We start from the raw sequence: 26831 nt of genomic DNA, 5'->3' as shown, positions 1-26831 counted from the left end.
GTGTCATTTGTAATGCAGGCAAATCTGTTGACTTTTAAGGGGGACATATAATTTTGCAAAACTATATATACATACGATACTCTCAAAATTGACAGGTAGGTGCCTTAAAGAATCAGGCCCCATGATTTTATCTAAACTGCATATATGTATTTAAAATAGCTATAAAGTTTGTTTAAAAAATTTAATTAAGATAGTTAACAAAGTTAAAAAAAATATATTTTTATTTGAATTTATACAAAGCCAGTCCTGCCAGAAACAATGCCTGTAATATGTTAAATTCATTTAGCTTCTAATATGGAGATAAAAGCCAGACAATCCACCCCCCACACCCATTCTCCATGCTTTTTAAGGATATTGAATACTACGCATTTTCGACCTGTAGGGTCTTTCTAGTGTTTTCCAAAAAATGGATGGACACACTGGGGCTAATGCAGATTGGGACGTACATCAGTTTGCATAGCATATTTTGCGTGTATGTGCTCTATGCATGCTCAGAAAGTGGGCACACGTATATGCACTTATGTAGACTTGTATAGCACAATTATAAGGAAGTGATACGGTGGAGGGAAGTAAGTCTAGTACAGTAATGGCATGTTCACACAAATCTAGCTCATGCAGTAATGCAGGAACATGCATATCGGCCTGTTAGGATAAATATATTTTACATTTACAACAGGGCAAGTGCAAATACATGCTGATGATGATGATGACTTGTCGTAAAACAGGAGATTATGCTGCCAATGTTAAGTTTGCGGCTTTGCATATGGGAGGAAATATACTATCTTTCTGTGCTCTTTCTTTAAGAGTAATTTACACCCATTTTGCCAACAACTCTTCATTAGCCCCACTATATGTAGTGAATCCTTTGCTTATGTTCTGAATATGCTCTGATATTCTGATTTTAATTTTGTTTTTCCTGTATGGCCAACATACTGAATGCATTCTAATTTAACTAATGTGGCCAAAAATGTTTGTTATGGGTTGACATAAATTCTTTTAGCGCTTTAGTTGACCATTGTGGATGGTTCTTGCATCCCCGGGGACTCAGACATTTATACCTGTGTGATTGTATGAGTGTATGCACTTGTCGCTAGTAGGGTCTTATTTTCAGACAGGACTACCACACGTACAGCAGGGTACCTCGACAACCCAATCCTTGCCAGCAGTGATCAGAAGTATTTGGAAGTATGGCGTCTAGATGAGAAGGAACCAAATACCACCTACAATAGATTTTATTAGTGTTTTCCTTTATTTTGACTGCCATCAATGATCATGCTAAGTTAGATCTGACATAGTTTCTTCCTATAAAGTTTTCTGCTAATATTATGCCTCAATTTTCATATGCTGAGGAACCCGAACAGTTGTTCCTGATGCATCTAAATGGACCCCCAGGAATGGTATTAATACAATTTGGATGGTGATTGCATGTTGCTGGTTTAAAAAGATGCTGTCTACTGGTTTTCAATAAGTCAGAGACCTCAGAGTATTGTGTTTTATTCTAAAAGCAGCATTGAATCCAGTGAACCTAGACTCTCTAGGCTGACAGACAGGAAGCTTAGCCAGTCAGAATATGGGACTAATCCACTCCTCCTCCCTGATCTATTAATGTCATAGCTGGTCTCTACTGAGGAGCCAGCCACTGGGAAGGACCCCATAGACAGAAACAACCCTCTATTGGCCAGTGTCGGCAACCAATAGGCAAAGACCCTTTCTCCCCATGTCAGTGCAAACCTGGGTGCAGGATGTTCTCTTTCTTTTCTACCTATGACGCTGCCCAACTGCTCTAGAGACTGCCAAGAACTGTGCTACCCCTTCTGTGTCCGTCTGTGAAATGGCGCTGGATCGCCGAGTTATATATATAACTCATAGGCCCCTGTGCACTTAACACCATGCATCCATGGTGGATATGCCAATGTATTAGCTATATATCATATCAGGCTATGGCTATGTTTTTGTTTTCCCTCACTGCTAGTGAGTCTGCTTAGACATGCAAGTGTTTCCAGTGGATATGAAAATGGTCCTGCTACTGTGATGGTCGGTCTTATGGTTTATTATTAGCACACAGGGCCACCGAGAGGGGGGGGGAGCGGGTACTAATTACCCGGACCCGGCATGTCAGGGGGCCCGTCCCGGGCCCTTGCGTTGCTGATTTTTTTTAAAAACATTTTTTTTTTCAAAACGTTTTTTTTTTCCTTTTCCTTTTCCTTTTTTTTTTTTTTGCGGCGGGGTGCGGGGGGGGAATGCTCGGTCGTTGGTGGGGGGAGCAGGCTAGTTTAAAAAAATAAAAAACATACTCACCTGATCGCGGAGCCGGCATCCCTCCTCTCTGCTGCTCTGTGCTCTATTCAGACTGTCTGAATGCCGGGTGTGATGTCATCATGTCATGCCCAGCATTCAGTCAGTCTGGAGCAATGGAGCACAGAGCAGCAGAGAAGACCAAGAAAGGAGAAAAGGTAAGTGAAGGGAGGAAAACGAGGGGGCACAGAGGGGTTATAAAACGGGGGGGCAGCATGACAGAGGGGTTAGAAAATGCAAGGGGGCACAAAGGGGTTAAAAAAACGGAAAAGCAGCATGTCAGAGGGGTTGAAAAATGAGGGGGGCATAGAGGGGTTAAAAAACGGGGAAGCAGCATGTCAGAGGGGTTAAAAAATGAGGGGGGCATAGAGGGGTAAAAAAACGGGGAAGCAGCATGTCAGAGGGGTTAAAAATGGGGAAGCAGCATGACAAAGGGGTTAAAAAATGAGGGGGAGCACAAAGGGGTTAAAAAACAGGGGGGGCAGCATGACAGAGGGGTTAAAAAATGAGGGGGAGCACAGAGGGGTTAAAAAACGGGAAAGCAGCATGTCAGAGGGGTTAAAAAATGAGGGGGAGCCCAGAGGGGTTGAAAAACGGGAAAGCAGCATGTCAGAGGGGTTAAAAAATGAGGGGGAGCACAGAGGGGTTAAAAAACGGGAAAGCAGCATGTCAGAGGGGTTAAAAACGGGGGGGCAGCATGACAGAGGGATTAAAAAATGAGGGGGGCACAGAGGGGTTAAAGAAGGGGAGGCAGCATGACAGAGGGGTTAAAAAATAAGGGGGAGCACAGAGGGGTTAAAAAACGGAAAAGCAGCATGTCAGAGGGGTTAAAAAATGAGGGGGCGTAGAGGGGTTAAAAAACGGGGAAGCAGCATGTCAGAGGGGTTAAAAATGGGGAAGCAGCATGACAAAGGGGTTAAAAAATGAGGGGGAGCACAAAGGGGTTAAAAACCGGGGGGGGGGGGGCAGCATGACAGAGGGGTTAAAAATGAGGGGGAGCACAGAGGGGTTAAAAAACAGGAAAGCAGCATGTCAGAGGGGTTAAAAAATGGGGGGGAGCACAGAGGGGTTGAAATACGGGAAAGCAGCATGTCAGAGGGGTTAAAAAATGAGGGGGAGCACAGAGGGGTTAAAAAACGGGAAAGCAACATGTCAGAGGGGTTAAAAACGGGGGGGGGGGGCAGCATGACAGAGGGGTTAAAAAATGAGGGGGCACAGAGGGGTTAAAGAAGGGGAGGCAGCATGACAGAGGGGTTAAAAAATGAGGGGTGCCACAGAGGGGTTAAAAAACGGGGCAGCATGGCACAGTGGGGTTAATAAACAGGGGTCAGCATGGCACAGTGGGGTTAAAAAATGGTGGATAGCATGGCACAGTGGGGTTAAAAAGGGGGGAGGCATGGCACAGTGGGATTGAAAAAGGGGGGGGGGAGCAGCATAGTATAGTGTGATGAAGGGGAGCCAGATGAAGGGGGCAAAAGCAGCATGGAGGGCGCAGTGTGATCATAAGGCATGGCGATGATGAAGGGGCACATTATTGTAGTATTGGAGCTGGAGGAAGGCCTAATTATTAATCGTGGATGGTATTGATTTAACGCCAGGGTTGTTTGGAATTATCTAAATGTAGCTCTTTTTTTCCAAATAGGGCCCCCAGCATTCCAGGATCCAGACAAGCCGCAACTAGAGAAACATGCAGCAACAGGTGGTGAAAGTGAGAAGAACAGGTAGGAGAGAGCAGGACAGTATGTGAAATGTTGTGATTCTAGTAGGAACAATGTCAATTTTTGGTGAGTGTTGTGCCCAATGTAAGGTGGAGGCCAAGACTGAACTCTTTGTGTACACACTGCATTTTTTCTATACTACATTTTGGTGCTAGATGTCCTGAAAGCCAGGAGTGCTTGGACATATGTGACGCTCGGGTGAATTGAGAGCCTAGTGATTTTGATGTGTTAGCCACATGACCACACCTCTGATTTTTTTTTACCATACTCAACTATGAGGGGGTTTATTGTACAGGGGCCCTGAATTCCTCTTGGCAGCCCTGTTAGCACATTGTACAGTCTACCATACTGGTAAGGTTTAACACACTTTGTTACCAATCCTGACTAGCAGTGACCAATAATGAGAAGAGCTATTCCTCCCAGACTAATGTCTAAGATAGTAGAAAGGGTTGGTTGCATATTTGATGAGAATGAGATAGAACTAGGAGGTGTGCCATACAAGCTTTATCTGGAGGACAAGCAAGTACCAGTTCAGGAGAAAACTACAACTGGATAATACTACCTATCTTTAAAAAAGATAATGTCATGAGTGAATGTGTAGGCCTGATCCCAAGCTTTGAACCATTTTAAAAAAAATGTAATCCATATTTCTGTCTATATTTTTTGGTATTGTAGTTATACGATATATTTCCAATTAGCAGTTTTCTCTCAGCTTCCTGTTTTTTTTCTTTTTTTAGTTTCAGAATATTGCCTTATTGTCATAGCATCTGTCCATCAAGCCTATTTGGGTGTGGCTCACAAGCCAGCCCTTGCTAGATGTAAACCCCTATACCTGGGAGGTGAGTGCATCTGATTTTAACTGTATCTTAATGCAGTTAGGCATATAGGTCAGTGTAGGACGTGCATATAATGAGGTGTCCTTGACACTGGGATGCAGGCTTCAATGTTTTGATCAAAATATGAAGTAATGCCTCATGTTTTCTTATTTTGCTAGATACACAGATATGCGCTGACAACTGTCTTTTTTGTTTTGTATACATATATGGGCATTTATATTGTCACGCAGCTGGTACCATATACAATATGGGATATACCGAGCGCAGGCTTATTGTCACGCAGCTGCTACCATATATAATATGGGATATACCGAGCGCAGGCTTATTGTCACGCAGCTGCTACCATATACAATATGGGATATACCGAGCGCAGGCTTATTGTCACGCAGCTGCTACCATATACAATATGGGATATACCGAGCGCAGGCTTATTGCCATGCAGCTGGTACCATATATAATATGGGATATGCCGAGCTCAGGCTTATTGCCATGCAGCTGGTACCATATATAATATGGGATATACCAAGTGCAGGCTTATTGCTATGCAGCTGGTACCATATACAATATGGGATATACTGAGCGCAGGCTTATTGCCATGCAGCTGTTACCATATACAATATGGGATATACTGAGCGCAGGCTTATTGCCATGCAGCTGGTACCATATATAATATGGGATATACCGAGCGCAGGCTTATTGTCACGCAGCTGCTACCATATACAATATGGGATATACCGAGCGCAGGCTTATTGCCATGCAGCTGGTACCATATATAATATGGGATATACCGAGTGTGGGCTTATTGCCATGCAGCTGATACCATATATAATATGGGATATACCGAGCGCGGGCTTGTTTTTTTTCTGGGTTTGTTTCAAACTCTATGCAAACCTAATCGTAGAGCTGAGCTATCCTGAGCTTCAGTTCAATCAGTGAATGTCTGATCTTCACCAAAATCCATATCTTGCTAACAAGGCTGCCACCAGAGGAGCCCAGTACAAGTGTAACAAGCAGCCCCCCCCCCCCCCCCCCTTCCTTCTCTTAGCACACCCTCATCCAGTACCTGACATTTGGCTTATGTCCTCCTCATTCTCTCCAACCTCCCCCATCCTTGGTCTATCTATCCTCTGCAGTAGTTTACTTACCTATCAGCCTCTCTTCTTCTTCTTCTTCTCTACTTCTTGATGGCTCCTTCCCATTGGCCACGTCATAATGTCATTAGTCTCATCAGTGACTCTGCAGGGAGTTGGGAGCCAAACACATCTCTGCCTTATCAAGAATCTCTGTCGGGGACCTGGGCACCTCTCTCTCTCTTTCCCTCTCTCTCTCCCTCCCTCTCTCTCTCTCTCTTTCAGATACACATTTCGGAAGCTGGGATTAGAGCATCTTGGGAGTGGATGTGGATGTGCTGCCTATAAGGGGGCCTGCTACAGCATGCCTTAATTCAGCACAGATGGCCATTTCATCTCCAGAGCACCTGCTACCTAGAATGGGATCCTGCCACAACCCCTAATTCACTACAGAGGCCCCCTCCCCATATAAATCTGTTTGGGCCTAGAGCTGGTCGGGCCCCATACTACTGTAGGGCCCCATACTGCTGTCTTTTCTGTACCCCCCCCTATTGTCAGCCATGCTGGATAATATATTATAAACACATAAAAAGAAAATAAACTTATCTTTTGTGGAATTCAAACTGCCTACAGCTATCTCTCCAAATCTGGTATTTGCACCGTATCTAAGACTTATCTAGCAACATTTTTCAAATAGTGGCATTTTCACCATATTATTAAATAAACCTTTTGAATTTTAGCTGCAAGTGGCTGGATCACCAGGAAGTTGGAAGTGCTCCCTAGACTTCAAATTAGTAAAACCTGCTCATGCCCTAGACTTAGCTCATCTGGTTCGACTTCATCTCTCCTGCTCTGAATTTCCAACTTAATTGCATGCATGCTGGGGAGACATGAATAAATACAGATGTGCTTTATGGCATAAATAGAGAAAACAGTGCTGATAGTTGTCCTCCTTCATCTTTATAATTGATGAATTATGCATTTATTAAGATATGAGGGAGAGAGAACTGCATATTGCCCTGGTGTGCACCAAATAAAAAAGATGCACATGTAAGACTGTCAGAAATAATTATATATAACCCACCTGTGTGTTCTGTAGCAAGATTTGGATTGTATCCAGATGAAGGGTGATGATGTTAAAACTGTGCCAGGGCTCAGTCGCCTTCCAGCTATTGTTTAAGAACAGATACCAGAATGATTAGATATTATAAGGGCAGAATAATTATTTATTTGTAGTTATTTATAAGGGCCATACTTTTTTTTCTGGTATGTACTAAGGCAAAGGAGACAACAAGAGGCTGTATAGGTTTTGTAGTGCTACAAGAAGTGTGTGGAGCTGCGGTTTGCCTAATATTGCCATATGGCAATAACATTTACAGGAAATATTTACTGAATTTAAAAGTTATCGTCACTTCAATATTTATTTTTACTGATTAGTGTTGGGAGGGGGGGGGGTAAATAATCTAAATAAAACTTCCTACCTTCCCTGTTGAGTCCCAGCTCCTCTTCATCACGATAGATGGTTGACAGATGCCATGGTTACTGTGCAGGTGCAGAGCTTGTCAGGTTACAATGAGGGTGCAACTTGCAACCTGTGGAAAGTTCTATTCGAGGCGGCTTCAGAGTGTTATAGCCATTGCCTGCATTGTGTCACGTCTTTCACTAGGAATATCGATGACTGGTATTGGCGCTACTAAACTGGGAGGCGCGGAGTCTAACACACCACCGGTGTTCACCAGGGACCCCCGCAAGGAGGTTTGGGCTTTGCTGCGTGTGATGCGCAGGTCGCGGTTCTCCCAGATAGTTACCAGAGCAGCGAATGGAGAGTAGTCAGACAGGCCAAGTTGAAACCAGAGAAGCGCAGTACCACGGAGAGAAGGCAAAGAGTAAACAGGAACGGTCCAAGGTCAATACCAGTGCGGGCAGCAAAGTACAAAGGGAGATCCAGGAGAGAAGTCAAACAAGCCAAGGAGTCAGTACACAGGAGAGTAATCAGGAACAATAATAATAATGCTGGAGCTGGATGGAACCAATACTCTGGCACCCTAATGGTGCCAGAGTGGAGTTTAAATAGTGCCAAACAGGAAGCCCTATCCAGAGGATTTCCGGCGGTCAGTCGCAGCTGATCGCCAGGTAGCGTCTCTGTTGCTAGGCAACAGAAGTGGCGCATCGCGCATGCGCGAGCGCAGCGATCATGTGATCGCGTCCCATTGCCTAGCAATGGGATGTGAGTTGCGGCCAGAGGGCGTCCTTCTCCGGCACCCAGTGGAGGTGCAGAGACGGCGCCTGACAGTATCCTCCCCCTTTTTTTTGTGGGTAGCATAGGACTTCTGCAAGAATTTTGCCAACAAAAGTGGGGCATGGATATCCTCTTCAAAGACCCAGGACCTTTTTTCAGGGCCGTAACCCTTCCAGTGGATTAGAAATTGGCGTCTCCCACGAGAGATTCGAGATTTCAAGATGCGTTCTAGCAGAAATTCTTCACCCCTAACGGTCTTAACAGGAGGGAGTGGAGGAGATTTGTTGGAAAATTCGTTGAGAATGATTGGTTTCAACAAAGATATATGGAACGTGTTATATATCCGAAGAGAGGCTGGGAGATGAAGTCTGTAGGTGACTGGGTTGATCACATGAGAGATGGAAAAAGGTCCAATATATAGCGTGGAGCCAATTTCATCGTGGGAACCTTGAGTCTAAGGTTGCGGGTAGCTAACCACAATTTGTCTCCCACTCAAAGCACAGGAAGATTCCTTCTATGTCGATCCGAAAAGTGTTTGTAACGATTTGAATACTGTAGTAATCTGGAACGTACTTGGGACCAAATTTGAGAAAAATTGTGAATCATATTGTGTGCAGCAGGTACCAAGGAATCAGAAAGATTAGAAAAGGTGGGTAGAATGGGATGTCTCCCGTAGATGGTAAAGAAGGGAAAGTTACCCGTGGACTCGTGTTGGTGTTTATTATGGGTAAACTCTGCCCAGGGTAAAAGTTCACTCCAGGAAGATTGTTGATCCGAACAGTAGCACCTCAGAAATGCCTCCAGATCCTGATTGGCCCGTTCAGTCTGCCCATTAGTTTGCGGGTGGTACCCGGAGGAGAATTTTAGGCTGATCCCAAGCTGTTTGCAAAAGGATCTCCAGAATTGGGAGACAAATTGGACTCCACGATCAGAAATGATGTCCCCCGGGCAGCCATGGAGGTGGAAAATCTCTCGGATGAACAGGAGTGCCAGCTGGGAGGCCATGACTGGCAGGAAGATCTGTAATAAAGTCCATGCTGATACTGAGTCATGGAAGGTCCAGAATGGGCAGAGGACCGGCAGGGGGTCTCCTAGGAATCTTATGTCGGGTGCAGACCTTACAAGCACGAATGTATTTCTGAACGTCCGAGGGCAATGAGGTCCACCAGTATAGGCGAGATTGAAGAGCAACTGTCTTCTTAACCCCAGCATGACCAGCGAATTTGGCGTTATGAGCCCATCTCAGAAGTTTAATGCGTAGATGTTCTTGCACAAAAGAACGACCAGGAGGAGGAGTCTTAAAAGAAGAATTGGTCAAGGCTAGAATCGTGGAGGGGTTGATGATGGGTTTAGCAACCATGGGTGACAAGGCATCAGAGGAATCAAATGATCTGGACAGTGCGTCAGCACGCAGATTCTTGGTATCGGGCCAGAAGGTTAATATCAGCTAGAATCTGTTAAAGAATAGCGACCAGCGGGCCTGACGAGGGTTCAGGCATTGTGCAGACTGCAAGTAGGTAAGATTCTTATGAGCAGTAAACACTGTGATGGGAAAGTGTGCCCCCTCCAACAGGTAGCGCCATTCCTCTACGGTGGTCTTGATGGCTAGAAGTTCTTTATCACCAATCCCATAGTTGGCCTCACTGGCGGAGAACTTTTTGGAAAGGAAACCGCATAGAATGGGAAGACCTGCAGAATTCTTCTGAGACAGCACCGCTCCAATCCCAACAGAGGATGCGTCGACCTCCAAAAGAACCGTTTGCTTTGGTCGGGTTGAGATAAGACGGGTGCAAGCATAAAAGCCTCCTTAATGGCTAGAAAAGCTTGTACTGCCTTTGGGGGCCAGGATTTTGATTGACCACCCTTCCGAGTAAGAAGAGTAAAGGGGAAGATTAGCGTGGAAAATCCCTTGATGAATTGGCGATAGTAAATCGTAAAGCCAATAAAACACTGGATAGCTTTGAGACCAGAAGGCAGAGGCCAGTTATGGATAGCCTCCAATTTGCTGGGATTCATCCGAAGGCCAGAACCCGAAACTATATACCCCAGGAAGGGAACTTGAGAGCAATTGAAGAGACACTTCTCTAATTTGCAGAATAGCTGATTAGAACATAAACGAGAAAGTACTTCTTTGACATGCAGAAGATGAGTAGACAGGTCTTGTGAAAAAATTAGGATGTCATACAAATAGATAACCACCGACTGATAGAGTAAATCTCTGAATATTTCATTAACAAAGTCCTGAAAGACAGCTGGGGCGTTACAGAGCCCAAAAGGCATCACCAGGTATTTATAGTGGCCGTCTCTGGTATTAAATGCGGTTTTCCACTCGTCTCCTCTACGAATTGTAATCAGGTTGTAGGCCCCTCTGAGGTCCAACTTTGTAAAAATGTGTGCCCCTCGAATACGATCGAAGAGTTCTGAAATTAGGGGAAGAGGGTAGCGATTTTTAATCGTTATGGCATTTAGTCTCCTGTAATCAATGCACGGTCTGAGAGAGCCATCCTTCTTCTTAACAAAAAAAAAAGCCTGCACCTGCTGGGGCAGATGACTTCCCAATGAATCCCCTCTTGAGGTTCTCGGCAACATACTCGGACATGGCTTGTGTCTCGGGAAAGGACAGAGGATATACCCTGCCTCTAGGAATGCTTTTTCCAGGGATAAGGTTGATAGGGCAATCCCAATTCCGATGAGGAGGAAGGATTTCAGAAGCGGTTTTAGAAAAAACATCAGCAAAACCGAAGTAAGCTTCAGGAAGACCGACCAGGGAAGATGTGCAGTGCTTGGATTTCAATGGAGAAATGGATCTCAGGCATCTCTTATTACAGGAGGAACTCCAGCGGATAACTTGTGCTCGCTGCCAGTCAAATTGTGGAGCATGAAGCTTTAGCCAGGATAACCCCAGGATGATAGGGTTAATGGACTGTGAAAGAACAAGAAAACTTATGAACTCAGAATGAAGCGCTCCTACTTCCATCTGGAGCGGGAGAGTAGAAAGAGAGATTGAGCCATTGGAGACTCTGTTCCCATCGACAGCAGTGAGCATCAAATGTTAGGCCAAAGGTATCGTATCAAGACGATGTTCAGTCACCAGTCTGGAAGAAATGAAGTTCCCTGCGGACCCCAAGTCCACAAAGGCCCAGGTAGAAGATGGATCACTGGGAGAAACCAAGGTGACTGGTATCAAAAACTCCGACTCCTTCCGAGGGTAGGGAGGAAGGGACTGGGGTCCTAGGTTGACCTCCCTATTATCACCTAGGAGGTGGCGTTTCCCGGCCTCTTGGGACAAACGGAGAGAAGATGTCCTGGTTCACCGCAATATAAACAGAGGTGGTTCCTCATTCGTCTCTCACGTTTCTCTGGAGAAAGACGGGAATGACCGATCTGCATGGGCTCCTCCGAGGATGGAGTAGGAGGAATAAAGTTAAGCGCCAATCGAGGGAGAGGCCGGTGAGTACGATCCCATTCGAGAACTCGTTCCCTGTGGCTGATGTCCACTTTAATTCAGAGGGATATGTGATCATCCAGGTTGGGAGGGAGGTCACGGGAGGCTAAATCATCTTTAATGTGATCATTGAGACCTTGCCAGAAAGTAGCGACGAGAGCCTCATCGTTCCAGCGGAGTTCGGCTGCAAGAGTCCGAAATTGCACCGCATATTGTCCTGCTGTGAGGGAACCTTGGCATAGCCCTAGGAGACCGGAGGCGGCTGCAGAAATTCTTCTGGGTTCATCAAATACTTTAGGGAACCTCTCGATGAAGACCACCGAATTTTGAAGCATGGGATCATCCCGTTCCCAAAGAGGAGAAGCCCAGGCTAATGCTTGCCCAGAGAGGAGAGAAATCAAATAAGCCACTTTAGCCCTTTCTGACGACAAGTTCTCTGGAGCCAATAGCCATAGCAACGGAACATGAGTTGCGGCCAGAGGGCGTCCGTCTCCGGCACCCAGCGGAGGTGCGGAGACGGCGCCTGACACATTGGTGGTAGTCGTAAAATTGCTGAAAACCCCGACAGCACATACCATAATATCATGACAGTGATGGTGTCGCTCTGACACATTCTTCAGACCGACTGCTTCAAAACCAGACTTCAAAGGATTCCAATGAATAAAGTTGGTGGTAAAAAGGTGGTAATTTAAGGAGCCCACTGCTCTATAATGTGCTTTACAAAAGCTTGTACATTCTACAGCCGTGTCAGCCGCCTTGCTTACACGTACCCAACCCTGTCTGCACATACTTTCATTTGAAGTAGCTGCCTCTACACTATTTAGGGTGGTGATATTCTTTAATTCATATTCAACAATACATAAGATGGCTTGAGAAAACTAAATTCCATTTTCTGATGCTTTACGTTAAAAATAAAATTTTAAGCTTCTTTGCAGCTTCTCTGCAGCTCTATTGGCTAACTGGCTAAGTGTTTCAGAGCAGTATTGTTATGACAAAGTAATACAAGTGTGTATGACTGCCTGCAAAGCCCTATTGCAGTAAATGGGAAAGAGAGGGTAAGAGAGAAATAATATTTTTCAAATTCACTTAACAAGTCAGCTGTATTAAGACGATGTGAGGACCGGTGCTGTACTCAATCAGTGGTGGAAGTTCCAGTGGTCAAAGTGGGCTGGACTATGCTGGTATGCCATATTGCCACTTCTCCTACTGCCTTCAACTATTAAATTCCATTCATTTATATTTTCCATACCGCCACTTCTAAATTTCTTACCGCTACTTCTAAACTTCCATCCCGCCACTTCTAAACTTCCATACCGCCACTTCTAAACTTCTTACCGCCACTTCTTAACTTCCACTTTGACCACTGGGTCGAAGTACAGCCACTTTAAGCAGTGTGGCCTCTACAGAGGTGAGGGTGGGCAGCAATACTGGGTCAGGCTATTTGTGAGAACTCTGGCCCTCCCCAAATTTTGCTATGGGGCACGGATTGCCCCTGGCTGTGCATATGCCATCGGCCCTAACCCCAAATGCGAGTTTCAATTACATGTCAAATGTTGTCCATTACCCCCTCCCTGACAGTGTTTAAATGTTATTCCTAAAGTCGCTCAAAAGACTACAGGGAGTGTGGTCTCTTTGGATAAGCCGCAGTCTGTGCCCTGACCTTGATGGTCTGTTTCCCAGCAGTCAAACGCAATTTAAATAGGATAAAGTTTGTGATTTTAAAGACCACTGTTTGTTAAGGGTACACGACTATACATTAGATCTTTCTTTTTCTCTCTTTGGATTAATCATTATGCCGATAGCTGGCGGTAACCCCTTGATGTATTGGGCCCTTTATGTTCTGATGGAGAAACTATGGCTGGAACAGACCTGTGGAACAAGAGTAGGAGGAATTGGATCTGATGACAGCTGTACTTTTGGCAGCTTTGTGTGTTTGCATGTGTTTATCACTAACGTAGATTGTTTTGTAGAAATATTTTAAATATACTGTTTAGATAACATCTCACACTATGTCAATGATTAAGACTTGACTCAACCATACTTTTTATTACAGTTAAACAATTTGACTACAACAAATTGAGCTGAACTCCTGTTCAGTAGCCACTTCTTATTGGCCAATTTCAAATTCTCCTCTGAAGCTGATAGGTAATTTCTTTATTGAATGTGTACATATATATATGATTTTGTGAGTATATTTTTCAAATAATCTTTTTGCTACTTTCATTTGTACCCGATAAGAGATACTATCTGCAATATTTTAGAGTGTTTTTTATTTAAATAAAACTGAATAGCCGATGCATTTTTCACAATCAAAACAAATGTTAAAAAACTTTTTTCGTGCTTATAACCTGGCTGTGTGTATGAGTCTCTAGGTGTATGTATGCCTGACGTACACCTGGCACATATGATACAGATGTAGAGCATGGCTTTGCCCATGTTTTATCCCTACTCTCATGATTAATTTATGATATTATTAAGGCTAGGCCGAGCGGGATTTTAAGAGAACAATGGAAAAGTTTATTCTCTCTCAGGAGCCGTGGAGACGGCTCCTGAGAGAGAAGAGTAGGCCTGCAACTTGAGGTGTGTTGCATCAACCAATCAAATGCCTCAGTGCAAAACCAAGACATTTTGTGGTGCACACTGAGGGTCTGATTCATCTTCTGATGTAAGTCCAGGTGTGTGCTTAATCTTCAGTGAAATTGCTCTGCGCATGCCCAGACACAGACTCTACGCCAATGAGCGCAATTTATGTTTGAAAGCAAAAGACACTACTAATGCCTACAACTTGAAGAGTAGAATGGGGGATGGAAAGGGCGGATGAACATCGGCAATGTACATTACGGGCGTGCCAACGCGGATGTGGCCAATTCAAGCTCTGGGCACTTGTTCGTACATGTTTTTTAGCCGTACTGCAGCAGCCACATGTCAGGTGTAAGTGCTGGTTGATAGTGATGGCTGCACGTATGCTTGCCAATAGATAGCACAGCACATGTGTATGTAAGGAAGAAAAACTATAAAAACGGATTGTATGTACTGCACGCACTAAGAACATCCAGATTTATGTTTTTAATGGGAAAAAATAGATTTATTTATTTTTAACAAAAAACACAGTTTTATTAATGATTATCTCTTATATATTTTTTTTTTTTGCCTGTGTTCTGATGGGACTTTATATTGCCCATATGCATATGTGTTCTGTCTGTCTATATGCGGCAAGTAACATTTAGCCAGAGCGCACTTATACCCAGATTCAGATGGAAACGTATTTTGAGATCTGCTCGTATTTGAAGACGCGCATACACTTTGGTTTTTCAAAACACAAGTTTTGTTCACATGACCTTCGCAGATTAATTTGGCCCTGAATGTGCTGTTTAGAAAGAGACGTGCTTGCGCTAACTTAATAAATAACCTTATGTACAGGTAATGACTGAAAAATAAAAGTAAACAACATTTGCGTAAATGTTTGGTTTCTAAAGGCATTCGATTTGGAATTTTCCTGTAATCACATCACTGAAATCTAATCAGATTGGTCACATAAGGGCCGGCAGAGAGAGGCACATGGAGCAGAACATTGAGGGCTTTAGGACCTCAGAGCTGATGACAGTATAGGGAGGTGTAGATGAATCTATAAGCCTGCAAGAGTTCTAGGCAGCAGCATCAGTCTTGGTACAGCTGAGGCAGTGAGGTAACCTTACAGCAAGCACATACTATATACTGTCAGGGGTTGGAAGATCACTGATGCTAAGGATTTACCTGGGACTCACTGTATCATTAGACATGGGCTTCTTTTCCTCCATCCTCATTATTCAGGTGCAACTTTGGACTCTCTTGCTTGGTAAGAAAACTAATTTGCATGCAGTATTTTATTTATATTGACATTTCTATATCACTTTTTTTTCAGTAAAGTATAAAGTTGTTGCAAACATTTAATGTAACCAAAGAGTTTACCCATAGACCTGTATGCTAAGTTAATACCAGTGAATGCTCTGTTAATTTAGGTTTGTTTCTTCCTTTGAATGTACAGCAATAATGATGTGTATCCTTACATTTACATATGGTTTGACTTTTCTCTGGCTTATATAGAGCATTTTCTGAAAATGATGAGTATTCATTCTGTATCCTCTTCCAAATGATTACTATATAAGCTCAAATCAGATTACCACCCAGGTAGTTATTGCCGATAGATGAGGTCTCCTGTTGCTTGTAACTAAATGCTACAGACAGGCAGCTAAGGAAGACTCAGCAGAAATGTACAATGGTCACACAGTGATCCTGTGTAATTTATGGTTGCATGTGCCCCCCATTGATCCTAGTAAGGAATTCCAACTTAAACTGGTAACAACACTGCATTTTTCCTATAATAGTGTTATACCATAAACTATGTCTATGCAGTACAGTAAACCTTTACACTAAAGCTGACTTCTTATAGAATATATATGTATATATATATATATATATATATATATATATATATATATATATATATATATATATATATATATTGCAACAGATATATGTAGCTTTCTTTAAATAACAACTGAGTTCAATAATATATAATAAAACACAGATTTACATATAAATTAACAAATAATCGTGATTATATACCATCATTTCTACCGCTGTTTAGAATACCAGTTCTGAATTTCATGTCGAGCAGTAATGTAGAAATTGTATGACTTATTCCATCAATGCAAAAAAAAGCTGATTAAGCAATCTGAAAAGCTTGTAGTGTTATACCACTTTCATTGAAATGAAAGGGCTGCTATATATACGTATACGTTAAATGCAGCAATTTAATCCCACCATGCCTGTTGCAAGGCCAACTGCTGGGACAAGGGTCTTTATTTTATAGTAATACGCTTGATACTTTTATTGTTGATTTTTTTTTTATCAGGGATGTGTGTACTGTGAGCATACAATTTTGCATATTTATTGGCGAGTTTGTAATTGAGTCAGTAGATATAATGTAGTGTTTAATTAAAGCTAGTGATATGTCAAGCCAAATTTTCAGTAACAGATACTTAGACAATTACAAAGTACAGACCACGGAGAATAGACTTTGAGTGACTATACTTTCTTGTATATAACAGGAACTGAGTGAATTGACTGCAACCAAATATAATGATTCCTTCTGCTTCTAGTGTCAAAGGTCCTTTCTTACCATTTGTAATTGTATTAGGTTAGCTTGATTTTTTTGCACTGTCAAGTGATGGAATAAAAATACAGTTCAAAAAAAAATGAGAGCACAGCTGCTACAGTACCACTTTTATCCAGCAGATGGTGTTGAATCTTACCATTGCTTCCCAATAGGGCAAAACGATTTGTTATGACAATCAAGAACAGTATTTACTGTACAGCTATGTTTGTTTGATGTTTGCAGTTGACATTTGTGAGCTTGAATTTGTGAATTTATTGAGGTTATGTTTGTGTGGTAGAAGAGGTGAAAAAACCTAATATAAATCTCATGTAGACATACCATAGATTGTAAGCTTGCGAGCAGGGTTCTCTTACCTCTCTGTCTGTATGTATTACCCAGTATTGTTTTATTAATGTTTGTTCCCAATTGTAAAGCGCTATGGAATTTGCTGGCGCTATATAAATAAATGATGATGATGATGACGACATATCAATTCTGAGCATTTATAGTTAAGTACAATATAATACTACATATGTTTAAATACAAATATTCAAAATGAAAACAGAATAAGAATTATGACGTTTTATATAGCTAAGACTTCTAAAACGTGTCTCAGTAACTGGAAAGACTAGCAAGAAGGGAAATCAATCCAATTTATAGGCAACTACAAACTACATGTGGAATACTGCAGAGTAGTATTCAGTTGTATGGATGTACATTTGTGTCTTAAAACTTGGCCCTGGGCCTATGGAGACTGCCAGTCAGGTTGATATTGAAGTGGAGATTTTGTATTCAGTTAGCACACATACAAAGAATATTCATGGATAGGTCATTGCTACAATGATATATGCTGCGAAACATGTTTGGTGGTGTGCTTCATATGCCTGGATATTCTAATCCATAATTCTATACTTATTTTCTCTATGTCATACTTAGATAGTAAGGTTAGAAAAATAGTCCATAAAGTTATAAATCCTAAATGTGATGATCCAAAGGAAGGCAAGATCGCAGAGCAACAGCTGTCAGTTTAGTCTTTTAAATTCATTGAATTTGTCATCACCAGCTTAGGTGATAAGATAGTTTATCCATTCTTACAGTAAAGAAGCCCTTCCAATGTCATTCACAAGGGATGACCACTTGTATGGTCCTTAGTGCAAATAGTTTATTAGACAATTATCTGTTTTAATCCAGCGAGTAAATTACCGTATTAACGTTTTTTCCGTGCACGATTACCGATATTACGGTAATCGTGTGCGGACCGCGGGATTTTTGACAATCCCGCCGACAATTGAATACCCATAGTGTCAGGTAACCAAAAGTGTACCCCATATTCAATATGTGGTCTAACTAGTGACTTTTACAATGGTACTTGCACTTATTTGCATTTACAATTTTGCATGTGCATTTATTCTCTTTTTTTTATGCATCTCTCAATTGTATTGGCCTTTGCAGCAGCTTTCTGGCACTGTGCGTGGCTACTCAACTTTCTGTCAACTAACACGAAATCCTTTTCAATCTCAGCTTTTTCCCAAATGCATTCTATTTAATGTGTAATTAGTACGGTGCAGGGCATAACCCTATATTTATTTACTTTAAATTTTGTCTCCTATTTCACTGCCCAACTTGTAATTTTTATTTAAGTCTCTCTGTAGCAAATTACTACCCTGCTCTGTGCAAATATCCCTGCACAGCTTGTGTCAACAGCAAATACGGACACTTTACTTTCTACGCCATCGACAAGGTTATTAATAAAAAAATATTGAAAAAAAACGGCCCAATATTGATTCTTCTGGTACACCCGTAGTAACTTTAGCCCATTCTGAATATGTTCCATTTATAACTTTGTATTTGTCATTGAAGATTTCTCTAGGAATGTATATATATTTTTCCCAAGGTCCAGTACTCTCATCTTATGTAACATGCTGTTATATATAACAGTAATGAATGTTTACGCAAAAAAATATCTATTACCACCAAGATCCTCTCTTCATAGCAAAAAATATTTATTTGTGAGGGATAACCAAACCATCATTAAACCATGCTGAACTTGTGTTATCAAAGTATTTTCAACAATATATTTCAGAATTCCATCCATCAGAATCTCTTGAAAACAATTTACCCACAATTAAAGTCAGACTCACAGGTGCATAATTCCCTGGTTCCGATTTTCTTCCTTTATTGGTACCAGATCTGCTTTCCGCCAATCATATGGCACTGATCCAGTTATGAGGGAGCCCGTAAATATAAGAAACGGTAGTCTATCAATTACTGAGCTTAATTCCTTTAGCACATGTGGGTGGACGCCATCTGGACCAGATGCTTTATCTGTTTTAATCTTGTTTAAGCGCAACTCGACCTCCTGCTGTGTTAGACAATAACCTGGTGTGCACAAACTATAGCTACACAACCTACTTCCTGGCATTTTGTCGTCATTATTTTAAGCACGTTTGTTTAAGAGCTTATCTTTGTACAGCAATTGTACAAGGCTGTGTGTTATGTCTGCGATAGGGTCCCAAATATATGGGCTGATTTATCAATGAACAAAAAGCCCTATTGCGGGCTTGTATATCATCCAATACATGGAAGGGTTACCAGCAAAGCGGTAAGTGAAGTCTTACTGCTCCCGGGTACTATTGCCAGGCAGCTGAGTAATACTCCGCTGATATTTTATTATTAAATTATGATGATAATCGAATTTTGATCATTACAATATCACCTGATATTAATAAATAAGGACCATTTAGCTATAATTCAAACTCATTTACTATTAGATCAGTGCTAGGTATGGATTTTGACTTTTGCCGGGTAATGTGTATAATCTAATAGCTGCATAAATTGTGCTGCTTATTTAAGCTGGACTTTTGAAGAAATATTTTGCTGTTTGAATGACCATTCAAAACTGGATTGGATAGAACTACTACATGTAATAGCACAGAGGTCTCTTGTTTTGCATGTTTGTCATTTACATGTTTTCATATTCTTTCAGAGGCTCTATGTAAATATGACGGGTACAATACATTTGAGTGTATACATCGTTGCAGCATTTGTATAGGTTTTATTTAGTGAACTGTAATACTTTGCATGGCATGCAGATGTCACTGAGAACCACAAGATCTCCAAGCCCCCAATGCTTATTAATGTGCGCAAGTGCTCCAACTTGTCTGCCAAGTGCATTCCACGACCAGCTCATTGTTTTTGGAAACACCCCATAAAAGTCAATCTGTACATAGTTTGGGGGAGTAAGTATACGCTTTGGAAAGTGCCTAGACAGGAAACAGAGAAAATATTACATTCAGCCTAATGCCAAACCCTTAACACATTTAAGGGTATATTTACTAAATTGCGGGTTTGAAAAAGTGGAGATGTTACCTATAGCAACCAATCAGATTCTAGATGTCATTTTGTAGAATGCACTAAATAAAAGCTAACTAGAATCTGATTGGTTGCTACAGGCAACATTTCCACTTTTTCAAACCCGCAGTTTAGTAAATATATCCCTTAAGCTGTTCATTTCTTCTGTATTCAAAAAAGTAGTATTGGCACCTGGAATGTCCAAGCTGAAATGACCAAGGATGGTTCAGAGCATCCATTCCTTCCGAGATTGTCATCTGACTTATTAGAAAGAACAGTCAAACTTTCTATTTTTTTGTCATGCAGTCTAGCTCAATAGAACCAAATCTCAGAACAAGTTTGATGTATCATCATCATCATCATCACCATTTATTTATATAGCGCCACTAATTCCGCAGCGCTGTACAGAGAACTCATTCACATCAGTCCCTGCCCCATTGGGGCTTACAGTCTAAATTTCCTAACACATACACAGACAGAGAGAGACACACACAGACAGACAGACATACAGACATACAGACTAGGGTCAATTTTGTTAGCAGCCAATTAACCTACCAGTATGTTTTTGAAGTGTGGGAGGAAACCGGAGCACCCGGAGGAAACCCACGCAAACACGGGGAGAACATACAAACTCCTCACAGATAAGGCCATGGTCGGGAATTAAACTCATGACCCCAGTGCTGTAAGGCAGATGTGCTAACCACTACGCCACCGTGCTGCCCGTGCTGCTGATGTATTCATTTTGATCTAAATTCCAATTTGTACCTCCACCTAACAGAATATCCCTGAAGTCTTATAAAGGCTTGACTTGGTCTACTTCTTTGTGTATGAGATACTATAAAAATATACAAAAAAATATATTAAGTTAGAATGTGCCTGCTCCCTATTTTCCAAAATATTTGAAAGATGAGAGAAGTACTTATCTCAAGGACCTTGAGCTACTTGTATATCCTAAGTTGCTGACCTTCAGAGATCACAAACATCTGTTGTTAAATGATATGCTCTGTTTTTTGGGACATTTCTTTTACAAATATACATGTAAAGACCCCATAGGTTTTTTTTCTAGATTGTTTTTGCTTTAGCTCAAATGTCCAATTGTTGGTTAGATACATTACCTAGAAGAGTTAACCTAACAATACCTGAAATTAGCAAAAACCATTGCTGGCTGCTTCCAGGGTCTGGAACTTTATGGGTTTGAAGAGTAGCATGTCTGCTCCAACCACTGCATCTTTGGGCTGAAGTCAGTGGATCTGAATTATGAAAATCCTTTAAGGGATGCCATGTAAGCTTTTCCTGTTAAAAATCTAAAGTGAAAATCCAGTGTCAAATTTCCACACTGCTTTCCCCTTCGTGGGCAAACCCCTGGCTCTCTCCTTCTTAAACATTGGTGAGTGCTGGACTAGGGTGTTGGAGGGGGAGGGGAGATAAGCTGTCATTCCACAGTGGCTCCCCTGCAGTTTCCCAGTCAGAAGGACTCAGGCAGTCCTGTGGAAGACAATTGATAATAATTGGCCTTCTCCACCTCCCAAACTAAGATATCATTCAGCCCCTCCTGAAATTAACCCTTTACACTAGTTTGTGATGTCACAGGGTCCCCAGCTGTTCTACGCTTCCTGTAGAGAAAGTGAAAGAGAATGTAGTTACAGCCCCTTCACCTGTACCCTTGAACCTGACCCTTACCCATAATCCATCTGGATTCACTTTAAGGACAATTAATAAAAACTTCACTGCAATATCAACAAGATACAATAAACAATATACATATTTACAATGAGTAACATGTAGTGAAAAGTTACAATGTTCCCTTATCCACATGTAATTAGACATTGCAGTTGTACTTTGGTGAGCTGGGGAACACAAACAGGACTATAAAAAGTACATCGTGTTGTAAAGTTAAACATTTTGTGAGAAACGAGGGACAGGCTGGTTGAGGGGATATCAAACTTGTTTCGTCACAAAAGTCTACATTCACTATCTCATATCTTGAACCAATTTGTTAGACATGAAAATAATTGGTCCCAGTTGTCTGGATAGCGATCTCACGGTGCTAAGGAAAAATGTGAAGGACCTCTCATGTGCCAATTTACCATACTTGTTGTAAATTACATTGTGACTAACAAGGTTGAGAAACCTCTCACAGAAGCATTAGTGAATGGCAGAAAGGTCTCTCGTTTTGTACTGCATCTTTACTTTTTTACTGCATCTCAAATAAATTTGGCCAGCCACAATGTTGAATAGGGCACATAGACATCTTGTTAGCTGAATACAGCTCTTGTTGTGACAGCTAGGTATGGGCCTCCAGTATCTAAATAACTCTGTTTCAATTTGTTACGTTACTAGTTGTTTCGAATGTCTTCCAGTTGGCATATTGTTCATTGTAAAAAAGAGAGATGATGTGGTCTTATAATTACAAGTCCTCATAAATGAGGGATCCCACAATAAATTAGAAACAGTATTCACAGAAAAAATAATACAACTCAGAATTCCATTAATTTAAGTAAAAGTGGAAAGTCTTCTAGAAGAGAACCATATGTTAAATAATTTGATTATTTATTTCTAAAATGTAATATTTCTGTGATTATTTATATAGATATATTTTAAAGCTGCAATCCCATGAAGATCTGATGTCGGGGTGGGGGGTCGGGGCTAAACATAATTCACTCTGGATGACAATTGGAAGACACATGTTGCTCTTTTTTACCTTACTTTTTTTCTCGGAGTTGCTATGAATGATTTATAGTTTTGCTACTGACTACTATGGCAACCATAGTCACATATACCTCCTAGGGTCAGGGGGCGTGGTCATGTAGTGGCGTGAGTGTGACTATCACAATCGTGGCATTGCCTATTATTTCTGCTTTGTTCCCAAATCAAGAATATGGACTACCACCCTCTTTCCCACTCTAGAAAGCCTACATTTATCACTGCACTCATCAGCTATTTCCTCTCAGATAGATATTACATATTGCTGATTGGTTTTACTGTACTATTCTTAGATTGATAGGTGTGGCACGAACATCTACACCCAGTTTGTCTGCTGTTAGCAGTCAAGTTGTCTTATAAATCATTGAAAACTTGCCCCCCAAGGCAGCATAAGTATATTTTGATTTGTGCAAGTAGCTTATATTTCCCTGTGTTATACTCTCATTCTGAGGTTTATGAGAAAGGTCTAGTTTGGACAAATAACAAAAAGCAAGCTTAAACCAACAGTAGTAAATAAATATATGGGGCCTGATTCATTAAGGATCTTAACTTAAGAAACTTCTTATTTCAGTCTCCTGGACAAAACCATGTTACAATACAAGGGGTGCAAATTAGTATTCTGTTTTGCACATAAGTTAAATACTGACTGTTTTTTCATGTAGCACACAAATACTTGATAGCTTATTTGTACACTGAAATTTAAAGTTGATATTTGTGTGCTACATGAAAAAACAGTCAGTATTTATCTTATGTGCAAAACAGAATACTAATTTGCACCCCTTGTATTGTAACATGGTTTTGTCCAGGAGACTGAAATAAGAAGTTTCTTAAGTTAAGATCCTTAATGAATCAGGCCCATGATCCCAAATAATATTATCAAATACCTTTTTGGCGTCTGCCAAATAAACCAAAAGGGTATGTTATTACAGGTATACTGCTTATGCACTGCTCTTTCCATACATACAATATATTGAATAACTGCCAAATATTGTTATTTGCCGAATGACCTAGTATTTTTTATTGCTTCATATTAACAAAAAACAAATACCAGCGTCTACTTCTTGCTTTTAAAGAAGAATAAAAATGCCAGAAATCTATTTATGTCAATACAAAAAAAATACACTAACTCTGCCTTCCAATACAAATTCAATAAAAGTTTAATATTAAAAACACATAAATAATAACAAATGTTGGTTGTATACAAATGGCAAAACGCTATTGTTATATATAATATATATATTATGGAGCAGCTGCTAGCGCTATCCTATATTTCTTTATGTAATACACAAAAAAGCAAAAAAAAAACTACAGCAACAACTTCAGCAATTCATTCATGTGATTGGACTATTATACTGAATATATTTAGATAGGCGCACTGACGATTTTCAAATAGTCTACATATTATAAAATATTATATCATGTCACTGTAAACCACAATATAAACTTTGATACAATGTGGTGCAAATAAATTCCACACTTGTTTGTGTAGCAGAACCATGTAAAAATGTGCCATGTATATGTGCACAACTTGAGGTTGTATTTTGATTTGAGCGTATTTTACACTTACGCCCACTTGCGTCAGGGGTGCAGGTCAGGGGCGTTCACGTGTAAGTTCAGTTCAGTAATGGTACAGACACACAAGTCCTTAGACTTGTGTCTTATTTTGACTTACCGGTGTGTTTAAGATGAAACTTTTAGGAGTTGTATCTTTGCACTTTCCAAAATCTTGGTGCTCTGGTGCAAGTTTCTAAGTTGATTATGAGGACTCCTGCAGCTTTGCAACAGCTTTATCTATCTGCTAGATTTAAAGCTGCACATTTCTTATGGTCAATGAAACCCAAAATACAGCTGTAAGCACTGTATGTAAGTGAATAGATGCATTTCAGGCCTGCTAATTATCAACTTTAAAATATATATACAAGGCCTATTACTAGGTTTCCCCAAACTATGAGCTCTTTCTATAAGGACAGATTCCTGTTTCATTGAAAACAATTTTCGAAGTCACATTTCCAGGAAATAATTTAGCTGTCTATCTATTCCTATTTTCTGCTAAACCTATCAATCTTATATTATTTCTCCTTAACCATTTATAATTTCCTTAGTTTTTTCTTGTACTATCACACTGCTGGTCATTTATGAAGTGCAGCCAATGCTCAGCGTGAAATGCGCTGGTTTTGCATTGGCATGCCTGGATGGATGTAAAGGTGCGCCCTCAGCTTTTGGGAAACACATCCTCAAACTAGAAGTGCACCTAAGCAGGGAGAACATTCTGAAGAGGTGCAAAAGTGTAAAAATCGCATTACAGTCCAACCTCCTGCCACTTTAGTGCCACCATTGCAATAAAATAAACTTTTCATTTTTCATCTGTCTTAAATATGAAGCCCTCTCCTCCAACTCCTGTGCCTAGTAGATTGTTGCAGATAATTGTACTCCATTTCTTCCAGTTCTTTTTTTTAAATTATATCATGTTGATTTTAGCTTGCTCACAACCTGAGCGATCATCACATCTGACTGTTGTTTATTTTATTTTATTTTTTTTAGAAGCTAACTCTAACTAATAGCTAAAATTGTCCAATTATCTTAACTCTAATTGGCTATTGTCCATTTATCTTAACTCTAACTGGCTATTGTCCATTATCTAACTCTAACTGGTTATTGTCCATTTATCTTAACTCTAATTGGCTATTGTCCATTTATCTTAACTCTAACTGGCTATTGTCCATTATCTAACTCTAACTGGCTATTGTCCATTATCTAACTCTAACTGGCTATTGTCCATTATCTAACTCTAACTGGCTATTGTCCATTTATCTTAACTCTAACTGGCTATTGTCCATTATCTAACTCTAACTGGCTATTGTCCATTATCTAACTCTAACTGGCTATTGTCCATTATCTAACTCTAACTGGCTATTGTCCATTTATCTAACTGTAACTGGCTATTGTCCATTTATCTAACTGTAACTGGCTATTGTCCATTTATCTTAACTCTAACTGGTTATTGTCCATTTATCTTAACTCTAACTGGCTATTGTCCATTTATCTTAACTCTAACTGGCTATTGTCCATTATCTAACTCTAACTGGCTATTGTCCATTTATCTAACTCTAACTAGCTAATTGTCCATTTATCTTATCTCTAACTGTACATTTGTCTAGTTTTTCAACTTTCATTTGGACTGACTTTCTTTGAAGAATATATATCCACAAAAAAGACTCAATACATTTAAAGTAACACATGCATAGAACAATTGAAAGCGACACAATACACAAAATTGTCCTCCAAAATGAGAAAGTACATATGTATATTAGATTGCATCACAGTTTCCATTATAGTGCAAACAGTTATATATTCTTGTGAGATGAAAGAAAACTCTGTTTACCTCAATATAAACAATCTGTCAAAGTGACAGAGTAATATAGAAAACCCCCTTTTAAGTCTCAAAGCTCATTTTGAGTATGTTTGTGATAGGTGTTATACACATCATCTTGAATTCCTTATTCTAACATCTGATGTGCAGAACAGGGAAAAATCCTGAGGCCCAGTGGTGGAACTATGATGCCGTGTTCCACCCCTGCTGAGGCCTTTATCACACATAAATCTGGATCATGCTTTGGTAACACAGTGAACTCTAATTGATTTTTGACACTGGTACAGAATGAATGCTTCCCATTACCCGACAAACCTTAGAAGTCTGCCCTTTACACCCAAGGATATAACCCTGGAATCTCTCATATCATCGGGTAATGATAAACTGGGCCAAAGTATTATACACAAAGGGTCTGATTTAGAGTGGGCCACAATTTTGCAGCACTAAAGTACATATAAAATTACGACTGCAAACTTGTAGCCTAACGTGTGTATGTTGACTTGCACATATCTAAAGGTAACTGAAAATACTGTGTATAGCCACTTCAACTCCACTGCACCCTACATCTCCTCCCTCCTCTCTATTCATGCTCCATCCCGCCCTCTCCGATCGGCCAATGACCTTCGCCTCTCTTCCCCCCTGATCACCTCCTCCCACGCGCGTATCC

At 40.8% G+C, this 26831-nt stretch overlaps 1 protein-coding gene across 2 annotated transcripts in view; it reads left to right on the top strand.

Moving 5' to 3' along the window:
* The first annotated feature begins 15251 nt into the window (after positions 1 to 15251).
* Positions 15252 to 26831, top strand: part of LTK (leukocyte receptor tyrosine kinase) — a 178626-nt gene continuing 167046 nt past the window's right edge. The window contains exon 1 of one of the 2 annotated variants that reach the window (XM_075193027.1): positions 15252 to 15438. In XM_075193027.1, coding sequence (XP_075049128.1) covers positions 15342 to 15438 — 97 coding nt within the window. In that variant the 5' untranslated portion in view covers positions 15252 to 15341. The remainder of the gene's footprint in view (positions 15439 to 26831) is intronic. The other variant, XM_075193026.1, reaches the window with a different exon arrangement.

This window comes from Mixophyes fleayi, chromosome 12 (genome assembly GCF_038048845.1).
Source record: "Mixophyes fleayi isolate aMixFle1 chromosome 12, aMixFle1.hap1, whole genome shotgun sequence".
NCBI classification, from domain to species: domain Eukaryota; kingdom Metazoa; phylum Chordata; class Amphibia; order Anura; family Limnodynastidae; genus Mixophyes; species Mixophyes fleayi.
This window is presented reverse-complemented; position numbering and strand designations above follow the sequence as displayed.